The 15,336-nt window shown below is 36.8% G+C and overlaps 2 protein-coding genes across 3 annotated transcripts in view; both read right to left on the reverse strand.

Annotated features, from left to right (window-relative positions):
- Positions 1 to 284: 284 nt before the first annotated feature.
- On the reverse strand, positions 285 to 11,715 carry pomt2 (protein-O-mannosyltransferase 2). 2 transcript variants are annotated; one of them, XM_058090503.2, is made up of 21 exons: positions 11,046 to 11,715; positions 10,874 to 10,958; positions 10,706 to 10,810; positions 7,978 to 8,086; positions 7,795 to 7,903; positions 7,491 to 7,650; positions 7,314 to 7,420; positions 7,166 to 7,248; positions 5,964 to 6,073; positions 5,821 to 5,887; positions 5,692 to 5,752; positions 5,519 to 5,597; positions 5,225 to 5,376; positions 5,046 to 5,137; positions 2,592 to 2,668; positions 1,538 to 1,609; positions 1,406 to 1,465; positions 1,233 to 1,338; positions 1,006 to 1,146; positions 839 to 950; positions 285 to 762 (listed from the first exon to the last, which is right to left on the reverse strand). In XM_058090503.2, the coding sequence occupies exons 1-21, from the start codon at positions 11,327 to 11,329 to the stop codon at positions 657 to 659; spliced, it is 2,277 nt and encodes a 758-aa protein (XP_057946486.2). In that variant the 5' UTR covers positions 11,330 to 11,715; the 3' UTR covers positions 285 to 656. The 2 variants fall into 2 exon arrangements, with proteins under 2 accessions (XP_057946486.2, XP_078652095.1); XM_078795969.1 differs by lacking the exons at positions 285 to 762; positions 839 to 950 and having other exon boundaries at positions 1,060 to 1,146; positions 1,233 to 1,283.
- Positions 11,716 to 12,121: 406 nt separating this feature from the next.
- LOC131140425 (latent-transforming growth factor beta-binding protein 2-like) overlaps positions 12,122 to 15,336 on the reverse strand; it is a 165,186-nt gene continuing 161,971 nt past the window's right edge. Inside the window, exon 42 of the mRNA XM_078796315.1 lies at positions 12,122 to 14,968. Coding sequence (XP_078652441.1) covers positions 14,793 to 14,968 — 176 coding nt within the window. The 3' untranslated portion in view covers positions 12,122 to 14,792. The remainder of the gene's footprint in view (positions 14,969 to 15,336) is intronic.

Here is a 15,336-nt window from a genome sequence, read left to right on the forward strand (position 1 = left end):
TCGGAGACGCCATCTTCGAAATGAACACGTGACTGAAATGAGCCAATGGCAACAGACTTTATGAGCGCTCTCGTATTGATGCAATTCTTCTCATTGCCGCTAGGTTTGTTAAAAAAAAAAAAACAGTGTAATATAATATACAACAGTAACAACACAAATTGTATGAAAACGCAGAGAAAGTCAAAGCGGTAAAATATTAAATGTGAAAATACTTTATAAAAACATGGTTATCATAAGTGAAGCATTATTGGAACACACAGGCTAGAAGAATATCAATTTATTAACATAATTGCATATAAGCATTTCTATGTCACTAGAAAAATGGATACAAATACTGACATAAAGAAATGGTTTAAGACATAAGCTACTGTCAAATTGACTCCCAAAGAAATTAAAGTGTTTTAGATTCACAGTTTCGAGGCACTTGACATACTGTTAATTTTGAGAACATGAGGAATTATGGAAAACAAACTGCAAGTTATGAGTGAGATCCTACCCTTAAAACACTTTGTAAATCTCTAACAAACCAACTTGGACACATGGTACTGTACCTTGAAAAAATATCAATACAAGCACGATCGTGTAACAAATAATCTCTTTACACCCCCTTATTGTTTTGGTAACAAATGTTTAGCGTCATCTTCAAGTAAAACAGTTCAAAAGTCCCAGGACTCCATCCACTTCACTTTCGCCATTGCGCTCCCAGGTTCGTGTGCCAAAGGTCCAGTCATTCCGTAGGAGAGCGGATGAAACAGGTAGAAACTATCAAATAGAAATTTGAACTATAATTCACAAATATCTACACATATATGTAGCAATGAAAAAGTGAAAAGCTCACCTGTAAAGAATAACTAACAGAATAAACACCTCCAAGACTCTTTGTAGCTGCTCACAAAACAGCGCGGGGAGCACAAGGTCGGCCATCTTCAACAGGAAGTCCAGTGTAATTCCTGTGAGGAGCAAGCATTGCTGTATGTGTTTCCTCTTTCGCATAACAAGCAGTACCTGTTAGCATGCTGCTAAACAGCATAGCAGGAAAATAGTGATGGTAGTACAGAACCCGGCCCATTGTGTAGAAGGGTATGTAGTGTAGTAGCCAACCAAGGAAAAAGAGGCCTCCTCCTCTTGTGAGCACCAAAGAAAGCTCTGAAACACAGCACACATTAGTTTATTTCTGTCCCTGGAGGTATAATAACATTGCCATAAGGGTACCACTCCAGAGTTCATCCTACCTCTCCTTTTTTGGCTCACATTGACACCTCTTTGAAAGGCAACCGAGGTCACTGCAACCAGGATCAGATACAATCCCAAACATGCCAGATTCAGCCACCACACCACCTAAAAACATGTTTTTTTTCATAGTAATGTGTGTAGATGGAACTACAATGAATGCTTCACCGCTTACAGGGTTGCCAAGCAAGTAGACACGATACTCTGTTTCATTCACTCCGGAGAACCTCAGTCCCTGCACAAGAAAAAGTAATATTTACTTGAAATGATGAATTGGTTTTCACAATAGATTCCACTCCAAACATACTTGGTAGTTGATAGGCCAGTGCCAGGGTTTGGAGGTCACCTCGTTGTCTTTAGGCTTCAAACCGCTGTTACCCTGAAGAAAGGTACATTTCAACATTCATTCATTCATTCATTTTCTACCATTTGTGCCACAGGGCACATTTAGACAAACAACCATTCACACTCACATTCATACCTATGGACAATTTGGAGTCGCTAATTAACCTAGCATGTTTTTGGAATGTGGGAGGAAACCGGAGTACCCGGAGAAAACCCATGCATCAAATTGCTACTTTTATATCTCATAATAATCTTCTAACATTACAACTTTTTTTCTCTGGAAAAATTGACGTTATTTTTGTAATATTGCAAGTTTATACTGGTAATGTCATATCTTTTTCGGGGGGAAAAATATGACTTTATTTTTGTAATATTGCATTATTTTTAAAAGTATAATATGTACTACTTTATCCATGTAAAATCACTATTTTTCCATTGTAATATTCATGCATTCATTCATTCATTTTCTACCGCTTATCCTCACGAGGGTCGCAAGGGGGTGCTGGAGCCTATCCCATGCGTCTATGGGTGAGAGGCGGGGTACACCCTGGACTGGTGGCCAGCCAATCACAGGGCACATATAGACAAACAACCATTCACACTCACATTCATACCTATGGACAATTTGGAGTCGCTAATTAACCTAGCATGTTTTTGGGGGAGGGGGGTCAACTGGGTAGTTAAAAGTTAGGGTAAAAGTAGTTAAATGTAATATAATGGTTAAAATGTATACAGAAATTGGAACTAAGTGTGGTAATATTATTGCACATATAGACAAACAACCATTCACACTCACATTCATACCTATGGACAATTTGGAGTCGGGAATTAACCTAGCATGTTTTTGGAATGTGGGAGGAAACCGGAGTACCCGGAGAAAACCCACACATGCACGGGGAGAACATGCAAACTCCACACAGAGATGGCCGAGAGTGGAATTGAACCCCGGTCTCCTAGCTGTGCCGCCTTAAGTTTCAACATGCTTGCAGAAAAGTACAATGTTATCTTTCACTTACTCGTATCATAACAATGTGGGACTCCATTAGGATTTCAAGAAAATGGGGCTTCAGCACAGACAGGCTGATGTTGGGCACTGCGGAAGAAGAGAACAGTTAAAACCTCAGTTTTGGATTGCTGGAATGAAAACATTCACCACAATTTCGCCTAAAAAAAAAACTTAAACTATATTAGGAAACCAGGAAGTGATCAAATGTAACAGTTACTGATTGTAAAAGTGCCAGATGGAGGGGTAGGATTTAATAAGCTTTGCTTCTTCCTACTCCTTTTGGACATGTGGAACTGTGAACTGATTATGGGATGCATTCAATTGTAATCTGATGCATGTTCAAATGATATTAAACCATTACCATTACCCTGACCATTACCCTGACCATTACCATTACCATGGTCTTCATTCATTCATTCATTCATTTTCTTAGCCACTGATCCTCACGAGGGTCGCGGGGGGGTGCTGGAGCCTATCCCAGCTGTCTTCGGGCGAGAGGCGGGGTACACCCTGAACTGGTCGCCAGCCAATCACAGGTCACATATAGACAAACAACCATTCACACTCACATTCATACCTATGGACAATTTGGAGTCGCTAATTAACCTAGCATGTTTTTGGAATGTGGGAGGAAACCGGAGTCCTCGAAGAAAACCCACGCATGCACGAGGAGAACATGTAAACTCCACAAATAGATGGCCGAGGGTGGAATTGAATCCAGGTCTCCTAGCAGTGAGGCCTGTGCGCTAACCACTCATCCGCCGTGCAGCCCGGTTCATGGTCTAGGTCAGGGGTTGGCAACCTTTACTATGAAAAGAGCCATTTTACCCAATGCCCACTGAAGAAAAATAGCCTGGAGCCGCAAAACATATAGTATGTTTAAAACAACATTGGAGGGAATTTGGGGGTATCAAAGTAGTTCAGATAAGAAAAGACGAGTTGGAGTACTCTTGCTAGTTTTGGAGATAAACTTACATAAATGTATGTGTAAACTACTGTAAACGTAAAAACAAGTTCCCATGCCGCTGTTTTTAAATTATCTCGAATTTATTTTTTAGATTTGTAGGTAAGTATTACTTGTTTTTCTTCATGTACTGAACTGGATAGCAGTCAGAACTCACTCAGGATGCATTCATGGTCTCAGACAAAGTTGGATTTTTTAAAACTCATTACAAAAGACGTGCATTTTCCCCACTCGGGTGTTAAAAATATTCAAGCATCGCAAAGGGAGCCACAATAAAGAGGCTGAAGAGCCACATGCGGCTCTGGAGCCGCAGGTTGCTGACCCCTGGTCTAGGTTATCCTAATGTAGTGTTGTTATACCTTTTGGTACATTGATAGTAAAAGGGGACCCATTTTGTGGTGCTGTGTATTGAATCGTGGACTCCTATAGAGCAGCTACACACAATAACCCGAACAGAAAACTTTCTAGATCTTTGGTACATTGATAGTAAAAGGGGACCCATTTTGCGGTGCTGTGTATTGAATCGTGGACTCCTATAGAGCAGCTACACACAATAACCCGAACAGAAAACTTTCTAGATCTTTGGTACATTGATAGTAAAAGGGGACCCATTTTGTGGTGCTGTGTATTGAATCGTGGACTCCTATAGAGCAGCTACACACAATAACCCGAACAGAAAACTTTCTAGATCTTTGGTACATTGATAGTAAAAGGGGACCCATTTTGTGGTGCTGTGTATTGAATCGTGGACTCCTGTAGAGTAGCTACACACAATAACCCGAACAGAAAACTTTCTAGATCTTTGGTACATTGATAGTAAAAGGGGACCCATTTTGTGGTGCTGTGTATTGAATCGTGGACTCCTGTAGAGTAGCTACACACAATAACCCGAACAGAAAACTTTCTAGAGCTTTGGTACATTGATAGTAAAAGGGGACCCATTTTGCGGTGCTGTGTATTGAATCGTGGACTCCTGTAGAGTAGCTACACACAATAACCCGAACAGAAAACTTTCTAGAGCTTTGGTACATTGATAGTAAAAGGGGACCCATTTTGCGGTGCTGTGTATTGAATCGTGGACTCCTATAGAGCAGCTGCACACAATAACAGAAAACTTTCTAGAGCTTTTTGCAGTGTTTCCATGCCTTAATGGTCTGTATAATTTACTCCACACCCAGCCTTCTTCTAGGTATGCCCGCCCCGCTGTGATTCGTCATACTCCCAAGCGCTCCCGAGGACTTCCAGAAAGTCCGGATGACATAAACATCAGTAGAAGTTCGTGTTTGAAAAGAACCCAGCGTGCACAGCCATCTAAAACTTTCTTCAGGGTTCACTTCCTGCTGCGCAAATCTTATTATCTGTAGCTCTGGCATCGTTTAACACAATAATACAACATTGTAGTGGAAAAACCATAATAGGTCCCCTTTGAGAAAAAATATGCTGTCTGTATGATTATTCCCCCCAAAATGTGTTTTTTGGTGTGATTTGAGGGACACCTACACTTGGGATTGATGTGATCTTCAATATTCCACTGAGAATTGAGAGTCTCCTTCAAGTAGGGACTGCACGTGACCTCCACTTGTTCCCAGCCCCTGAAAAAAAAATGTGCGGTCAAGCCTGGATTTTTTGAAAAAAAAAAAAAATTTTAACATCCTGGATGGATAGGATTTTCCATTTACCACTTGGGAAGGGTTTTCCCAGAAGAGAAAAGCACGCAACCGGTAGCTCTGTGCAGAAAGCGAACTTTGCTGCGCAGCACCTTCACCGGGTCACCTGTGCGACCTCCACACACCTCAACCCTCCAAAGGTCGTTGTTGTCACCTGTACCGTTCTGACGGCAAACCGAAAGCAATGAGCGTGGCTTGGTAAGATATATTAAAAAATAATTATATATGTAGCATATATGCTACATTATGAATAATAATATATGTCATAATTCATTATGTGTGAGTACACCCTTAAATCTTCCTCACCATGCCATAACCTGTAACCTGGAAGTGCTTCTTCGTCAGCGGGGCCTCGTGGAGGTGACTGTGAAGGTTACGAGTCGTTCTGAGGAAACCATGAAGAAATAAACAAAAACAACCATCGCTGAGAAAATGCTTGTTTTCATGTAACGGCGATAATTCAACTTTATTGTTCTCACTCTTTGTGCTCCAATCTGATGACGTCACCATGACGGACGAGATCAGGCGCTCCCCACTGAGCTAGAACGCACCAAACAATGTCATTAATACATGTTATGATTATGAAGTCAAAACTTAGGTCTCCTTACAGTTTGTATCATTCTGCCTGTGAACCAGCCACAAGTTGTTGTAGTCCTTGTGCAAGTAGGCTGTAACCTAAAAAGACACATATAAAATATATATTAATGTAGCACCTGTATTATAATTAAGGATGTTTTTATCGGGTCCCGACCTGCTGCTGTTTCGCCCCCACTCCCTCGGGGTATAAGTGCCAATGAGAGTGCAAATAGCCCCCAGCAATGCGAAGGTTTTTCAACGTGATGGTGGAGCCATATGCCAGGTCTACAGAAGAATAGCACGTCGTTACATATATGTAATATATGTATGTATTGTTTTACATACAATATTTTAGGGAAAAAATATTATTATTATATTATATATATTAATATAATTAATTATTATATTGTATACATTAATATTATTATATATAATACAGATAATATTATTTATTATTATTAATTATTAATAAAATGTGTTATTATAAAAATATTAATATTTTATGAAATAAAATATATTATTATTATTATTATATATGTTAATATTACTATATATAATATATAATATTAATATTATATATATTAATATTAAAATGTTATTATAAATAAAATATATTAATATTATAACATATTATTAATATTTTATGAAAAAATGGTGTCTCACACTCAGGCATGGATGCATTGTGCAGGCTGTTCATATAATATTAATATTCTATATATTATTATTATTAAAATATTATAAATAAAATATGTTAATATTATAAATATTATTAATATGTAATGAAATAAAATATATATTATATATATAATATCAATATTATTATTATATAATATTATATATTATATTAATATTGTATATTATATTATTAAAATATTATTATAAATAAAATATGTTAATATTATAAAATATTAATGTTTTATTAAATAAAATATTATTATAAATAAAATATGTTAATATTATAAAATATTAATATCATATATTAATATATTATTAAAATATTGTTATAACTAAAATATGTTAATATTATAAAATATTATTAATATTTAATGAAAAACATTATTATATAATATTAATATTATTATATAATATTATATATAATATATAATATTAATATCATTATTAAAATATTGTTATAAATAAAATATATAATTATTATTATATATAATAATATATTATATTAATATTGTATATTAATATTATTAAAATATTATTATAAATAAAATGTGTTAATATTATAAAATATTAATGTTTTATTAAATAAAATATTATATTATATATAATAATATAGAATATTAATATTATATATTAATATTATTATTAAAATATAATATAATAAATTATTATTAATATTTGATTAAATAAAATATTGTGTCTCACACTCGGGCATGGATGCGTTGTGCAGGTTGTTCCCAATGAGGCGAGACTGGAAAGCAGAACTGAAGAATCCATCTCCAGGTCCACTGGTAAGAAATGGAACATGATTCATTGCGTTGACATCACACTGCATCCAACACTTGGCCCTCACCTTTTGTTTAGCACAACAAAGTGAACTGCAAATATTGTAACATAGAGGAAGACGGGAAGCAGGATAAGCGCGAAGATCCGAGCCAGGAGGTGCTTCCCAAAGTCCACCTGGAAGCAGGAAATAACATTGAAAAGTGTTGCGTTTCCATAATTCCTATCATACAGTGTATTTCTTTACCAGCATCAGGTCCAGATCACCCAAAAGCCTCCAGAGGTCAGACGCCGTATTCAGTCCCACCAGCAGGATGACAAACAAGCCCACAAACTTCACCCCGAGAGCTCCAGAAAGATTGACACCAGTTAGTACCATCCAGAACCACCAGGGGGCGGAAAAAGGCCTGAAACCAACAGAAGAAATGCAAAGCCTGTGAGCAGATTAAAGGCGGCATCAACATCCAACCTCTTTATAAAATGACACTTTAAAACATAACATTTAACATTTTCTTGTATTATTATCGATATAGTACAATATTAAAATGTACCTGTATTGTTGTTGGTTGAACTTGACCATGCTCAGTACGGCTGCCATGATGAAGAACATGAGTATCGGGTCCAACAGAATGTACTGGGAAATAGTGATGCAGCCAGTGTCTGTCAGGAAGACACGGCCAGTATGAAGACATATTCCTTCATGCCTCCAGGATTCTAATTTTGATAACACGTACCAAATATGAGCAGAGCAGCAGCGATGACAGCAGCAGTGTGAGAATGAGACGCCTCCAACACGATGAGGTAGGCAAAGATGGGGAGAAAGGAGCCTAACCCTGCACATAACTGGAGGGAAAATAACAAACATTTCAACAGCAGCTATGGTTAGATGGAAGACAAAATACTGTATTGATACAAATATAAGACAACTCTGAATATAAGACGACCTCAGCTTTTCAAAACTAATCAGTCTCCGAGTCACCATTTTGTTCATGTACACAATGCAGCGCAATGCAACATAACATAACGCAACGCAACATAACAAAACATGACGCAATGCAACGTAACGCAACGCAACATAACACAACCTAACGTAACAACACAACACAACATAACACAACCTAACGTAACAACACAACACAACATAACACAAACTAACGCAACGCAACATAACATAACATAACGCAACTCAACACAATGCAACACAATGTAACGTAATGTAACACAACGCAACATAACACAAACTAACGCAACATCACGCAACGCAACGTAACGCAACATAACATAACATAAAGCAACACAACGTAACGCCGCGCAACATAACACAACATATCACAATGCAACACAACGTAACGTAATGTAACGCAACGCAACACAACGTAGCGTAATGTAACACAACATAACATAATGTAACACAACGCAACACAACATAACGTAATGTAACGCAATGCAAACATAACGAAACATGACACAACGCAACCTAACACAACGCAATGTAACGCAACACAACGTAAAGCAGCGCAACAGAACAAAACATGACACAACGCAACATAACATAACGCAACATAACACAATGTAATGTAATGCAATGAAACACAACGCAACATAACGCAACACAACGTAACGTAATGTAACGCAACGCAACGTAACGCAACATAACGAAACATGACAACACAACGTAGTGTAACGCAACACGACGTAACGCAACATGACGAAACATGACACAACACAACATAATGTAACGCAACACAACGTAGCGCAACATGACACAACACAACGTAATGTAACGCAACGCAACACAACGCAACATAACGAAACATGACACAACACAACGTAATGTAACGCAACACAACGTAACGTAACATAACGAAACATGACACAACACTACGTAATGTAACGCAACGCAACACAACGCAACATAACACAACGCAACATAACACAACGCAACATAACACAACGCAACATAACACAACGCAACATAACATAACGCAACATAACATAACACAACATAACATAACACAACGCAACGCAACATAACACAACGCAACATAACACAACGCAACATAACACAACGCAACATAACACAACGCAACATAACGCAACATAACATAACGCAACATAACATAACGCAACATAACATAACGCAACATAACATAACGCAACATAACGCAACGCAACATAACGCAACATAACACAACGCAACATAACACAACGCAACATAACACAACGCAACATAACACAACGCAACATAACACAACGCAACATAACACAACGCAACATAACACAACGCAGCATAACGCAACATAACATAACGCAACATAACATAACATAACATAACACAACATAACACAACGCAACATAACACAACGCAACATAACACAACGCAACATAACACAACGCAACATAACGCAACACAACGTAACGTAATGTAACGCAACACAACGTAACGCAACATAACGAAACATGACAACACAACGTAGTGTAACGCAACACGACGTAACGCAACATAACGAAACATGACACAACACAACATAATGTAACGCAACACAACATAACGCAACATGACACAACACAACGTAATGTAACGCAACGCAACACAACGCAACATAACGAAACATGACACAACACAACGTAATGTAACGCAACACAACGTAACGTAACGCAACATAACGAAACATGACACAACACTACGTAATGTAACGCAACGGAACACAACGCAACACAACGCAACATAACATAATGCAACATAACGCAACACAACATAACGCAACATAACATAACGCAACATAACATAACGCAACATAACATAACGCAACATAACATAACGCAACATAACATAACGCAACATAACATAACGCAACATAACATAACGCAACATAACATAACGCAACATAACATAACGCAGCATAACACAACGCAACATAACATAACGCAACATAACATAACGCAACATAACATAACGCAACATAACATAACGCAACATAACTTAACGCAACATAGCTTAACGCAACATAACACAACGCAACATAACGCAACATAACACAACGCAACATAACGCAACATAACACAACGCAACGCAACATAACGCAACATAACATAACGCAACATAACGCAACATAACGCAACGCAACATAACGCAACATAACATAACGCAACATAACATAACGCAACATAACATAACGCAACATAACATAACGCAACATAACATAACGCAACATAACATAACGCAACATAACATAACGCAACATAACATAACGCAACATAACATAACGCAACATAACATAACGCAACATAACATAACGCAACATAACATAACGCAACATAACATAACGCAACATAACATAACGCAACATAACATAACGCAACATAACATAACGCAACATAACACAACATAACATAACATAACGCAACATAACATAACGCAACATAACACAACATAACATAACATAACACAACATAACATACCCCTCTCATCCCCCAGTAGTTGTGGTGTTCATATTTATCTCCAGGCTTTGAGAAAGGAAAGGTGCCATCGTAGCCACTCATGTAACCAGCTAGTCCAATCAGCATCTGAAAAAGAAAAACAGCCAAGAAACTAAAAAGAACAAACATTCCTCCACATCTTCATCTTACCTTTCCAAGAGGAGGGTGGACGTCGAAAAAGAACGTCCTGTTGATGTAGTAGCTTCCCATCTTCCCGAAGTGTGTCTCATCCCAGCTGAAGGTCACAGAGTAGAAAGGAAGGACATGAAATAAAAATGACGCTGATGATTTATTTACATTTATTTACATGCACAACACTCACCACACATGAGGGGGCTCTTTTATTTTGTAGAGGCGTGTAGAAAAGGAGAGTCCAGCCACCAATAAAAGCAAACCGCTTCTGCTGGGGGGTTCATCACTGCTGGAACTTCTTCTTCTTCTATGGTAGCGCTCACCATGTGTCTCATTGGATTCTTTTAACGAGTCACAATCCTTTTTTTCATTTGGTGGAGCAGAACATGAAGTTTTAAAGATGTGAATCTTTCTATTTCGTATGGTTGTGTCCCTTGCTGTGTACGACTGTGCGGTGCATTGTTGCTTTTCCATTTGAATACTAAACTGGAAAGAAAATGTCCATTACCATTCTTGAAATAGCACGTCAAGTGCTAATGTTTTGCTAATACATTTTCAAGAAACACCCTTGGGTTACAATTGAACGCATCGATTTCACAAGTGTCAATGCTGTCCCTGAATGCGTCACAATGTATCGTACGAGTTACGGTGTATTAAATTAGTGCTATACTTATCCTAGCTTGTCCATTCTTTCATTTAAAAGAGTATTCCCAAAACATATCCACACGTCTGCAGATTCGCGCTTATATAAATTACTCTCTGGTTAAGAAATACAATATTTACTTTCGCAACATAACGTAAAAGAAATAATAAATACGACTTTATACAGGAGCTAGCTTCACACAGGTCGCCAGGCTTCCATAGCGCGGTGCTTTGTGGGGTTTGTAGTTAATTAAATAAGTCACGTGGGCGTGCGTATCCCATGATGCTCAGGAAAACTCACTCCATTGTAAACCAATGATACGGGAAAGACCACAGTGTATTTTCTGTATTGACCGCTAGAGGCCAGTATAACACAGTTAATAAATGCTCCATGTGTGAAATTTATGAACGATAATTGTTCAATATTTTGTACAAAATAACACGATACAAGCTAAATTAAAAAAAAACACTTTAATGTGGTTAAAAAGTAGGCTACAACAAAAAAGCTATTATGTATTTTCATGGGACAACACTTAAAGAAATAACATTTTAATGCATGGAATGTATGTCAGTAAGAGTGCTGTATATTCTATATGTAAGAAAACACCACAATGATTCAAAATGTACTTTTTTACGTTTTTATTTGGATGACTGACAGTGATTACAGTCAAGAGGTAAACAAAATGAATGAGCATGATATTTTCCAATGACCACATCATTACAACAAAACATTATCATTAAGTCATTTTGGGTTTTTTTATAGGGCCTAGACTGTTCCTACTTTGGCCCAAATGTTGGACTTCCTGTCTGGTTCAGGTGATAATTAGAGCAGCACAGTTAAACCACAGTGTAGGTTTTATAGTTGATAAATTGGGTTAAATTAAGACTTTTATATTAGTGTTCTGCTGTCATGATTGTGTGTGTTTGCCACGTTTTCTCATTTAAAGAAATTATTAAATCATGCCAATGAATAATCTTTGTAATATACAGAACCTCGGTAATGAAATGAAACATGTCCGCCATTAGATTAGAACAGTGCTGCCACTTTTCCACCCCAAAAAAAAAAAAAAATATATTTCATATTCTGCTCCACAGGGCAGGTTATACACGCAGTTCCTCTGGTACAGTGTCAGCCGCTTTCCTTACACATAAAAAGATTTGCTTTAAAAAATAGTTTTTACAGACATATAAATCTACAAAGCTATTATGTCATTTTTTTTTATCATATTTTGAATATTTTATGTCAAACAAAAATAATGGTTGTGCTATGTATGATGCATTAAAATGATATTTAACAAAAAAAAAATTAATAATACATAGTACTAGAGCTGTACAAAATATACCAAACCTCTCCAGCGGAGCCTTTGTCTCACGGGAATCAATCATTTAATTAGGAAGTGTACATAAAGCAGTGATATTTGTTGCATCGATGGTGTTATTTTAGACATTAAAATGTAACAACACACGTTGTTACTTTGTCGACAAAATAAAATAAGTTAATACTGTTAATTTTTTTTTTTTTTTTAGGAAAAAGTGGCAAGTATTGCACCTTTACATTAAAAAAAAAAAACATGACATAATCAGATCCTCATATACATCTACAGTCTTCTTCTGAAGCTTTTATTTTGAAAAGTTTGGTTGTATTCATTGTTGTTGTCACAGCTCTTGGTCCGCACATTCAACACTTTGCTGTTCTAAGGATTTTAATGCTGAATAAAGTTTTGAACTTTGAATGAATTTAGGAAGGGGCAAAAAAGGAGTCGGTGCTGAAAGTGGTGCATTTGAGTGTGGGAATTCCGAGTACTTTTCTGTACTTGTGGCTGTCACATGAAAAAAAATACAGGAAGCAATAGGTTTGAAATAAATAACACAAAAAGAAAGAAACTTAAATGGAGAATGATGAAATTACCAAGAGGGTTAGTGATTGAAAAGGTCAACCCGATCGATTGACTCCTCTTACAGGTGTATGATGGGAAATTAGTGTGTTCTGTTCTGGACGTTTCAGGGTTATTGTTGCTGGTTTAGTGCCAGGCCTTTAACCCTTAGATGCATAAGTGGGTCAAAAATGACCCGGTCAGGTTGTTTTCTTGAAATATCTTCATAATGAAATTTTTTTTCATCATTTCATATTCCAGGAATTCCTCAAAAAACATGTTTTTGATATCATGTCGTTCACATTTTTAACTTATCTTTTATAGATTTTAAGAAATTTTAGTTTTTGTGTTACTACCCCAACCTTCCATAAGTGGGTCAAAAATGACCCGGTCAGGTTGTTTTCTTGAAATATCTTTGTAATAAATTTTTTTTATCATTTCATATTACAGGTATTCCTCAAAAAACATGTTTTTGATATCATGCTGTTCACATTTTTAACTTATCTTTTATACATTTTAAGAAATTTTAGTTTTTGTGTTACTACCCCAACCTTCCATAAGTGGGTCAAAAATGACCCGGTCAGGTTGTTTTCTTGAAATATCTTCATAATTAAAAATTGTATCATTTCATATTCCAGGTATTCCTCAAAAAACATGTTTTTGATATCATGCCGTTCACATTTTTAACTTACCTTTTATACATTTTAAGAAATTTTAGTTTTTGTGTTACTACCCCAACCTTCCATAAGTGGGTGAAAAATGACCCGGTCAGGTTGTTTTCTTGAAATATATTCATAATTAAAATTTTTCATCATTTCATATTCAAGGTATTCCTCAAAAAACATGTTTTTGATATCATGCCGTTCACATTTTTAACTTATCTTTTATACATTTTAAGAAATTTTAGTTTTTGTGTTACTACCCCAACCTTCCATAAGTGGGTCAAAAATGACCCGGTCAGGTTGTTTTCTTGAAATATCTTTGTAATAATTTTTTTTTATCATTTCATATTCCAGGTATTCCTAAAAAAACATGTTTTGATATGATGCCATTCACATTTTTAACTTATCTTTATGCAACACAAAAAATGGATCCTCACATTTTCTATTGTTGTATGGGGTCATTTTCTTTTTCAAAGATGTAAAAAAGTGAAAAATGAAGATGTTTCTAACATGAAATAATTCTTGTGTGGTCCTAAATATAATACTAAATATCATACGAGTGATTATTCCTAACCAAAATGGCAACATTGTCATAAAAAGGCATTGATTCTAGTATGGGTGATTTTTGAGCCACTTATGGAAGAGTGTAGGGTCCAGTCACTCGTGCATCTAAGGGTTAAAGGGAAGAAGGCCAACTTTGAAGAAACAGGTAAAAAAAAAACAACAAAATAATAAAATCAGCGCTAATCAGTTCTCATCTCAGTTTCCTGGTACTCTAAGCTCCGCCTCCGGAATGGCTGGGATGCATTTGTGTGGCTTGGTGGAAGCCACAAAGCCGGGCAAACAGTTGCACTTGTAGGATCCTTCCGTGTTGGTGCACTGGCCGTTTTGGCACAACGGCACCTTGTCACTGATGTCCTCACACTCGTTTATATCTGTGGGGAAAAAGGAACATTTTCAACAAAATATTTTCAAATTATGTATGAAATGTCCTATTATGTGCACGGTGGACGAGTGGTTAGCTAGGTTAGCTAAGTGACCCGAGTTCAATTCCACCCTCGGCCATCTCTGTGTGGAGTTTGCATGCGTGGGTACAAAAAGGAGGAAGTAAAATTGCGACGACTGCAGTGATTTGTTATAACAAGGATACAAAAACTCAAGTGAAATACAAGTCTATCCAGTGTATGGTGGTGGGATAGGGATGTCTGATATTGGCTTTTTTGCCAAAAACCGATATGAGTGGTTAGCGCGCAGACCTCACAGCAAAGGAGACCAGGGTTCAATTCCACCCTCGGCCATCTCT

The sequence above is a fragment of the Doryrhamphus excisus genome, linkage group LG14 (assembly GCF_037039965.1).
Source record: "Doryrhamphus excisus strain RoL-2023G ecotype Guam linkage group LG14, RoL_Dexc_Guam_v1.1, whole genome shotgun sequence".
In the NCBI taxonomy this organism is placed as follows: Eukaryota; Metazoa; Chordata; class Actinopteri; order Syngnathiformes; family Syngnathidae; genus Doryrhamphus; species Doryrhamphus excisus.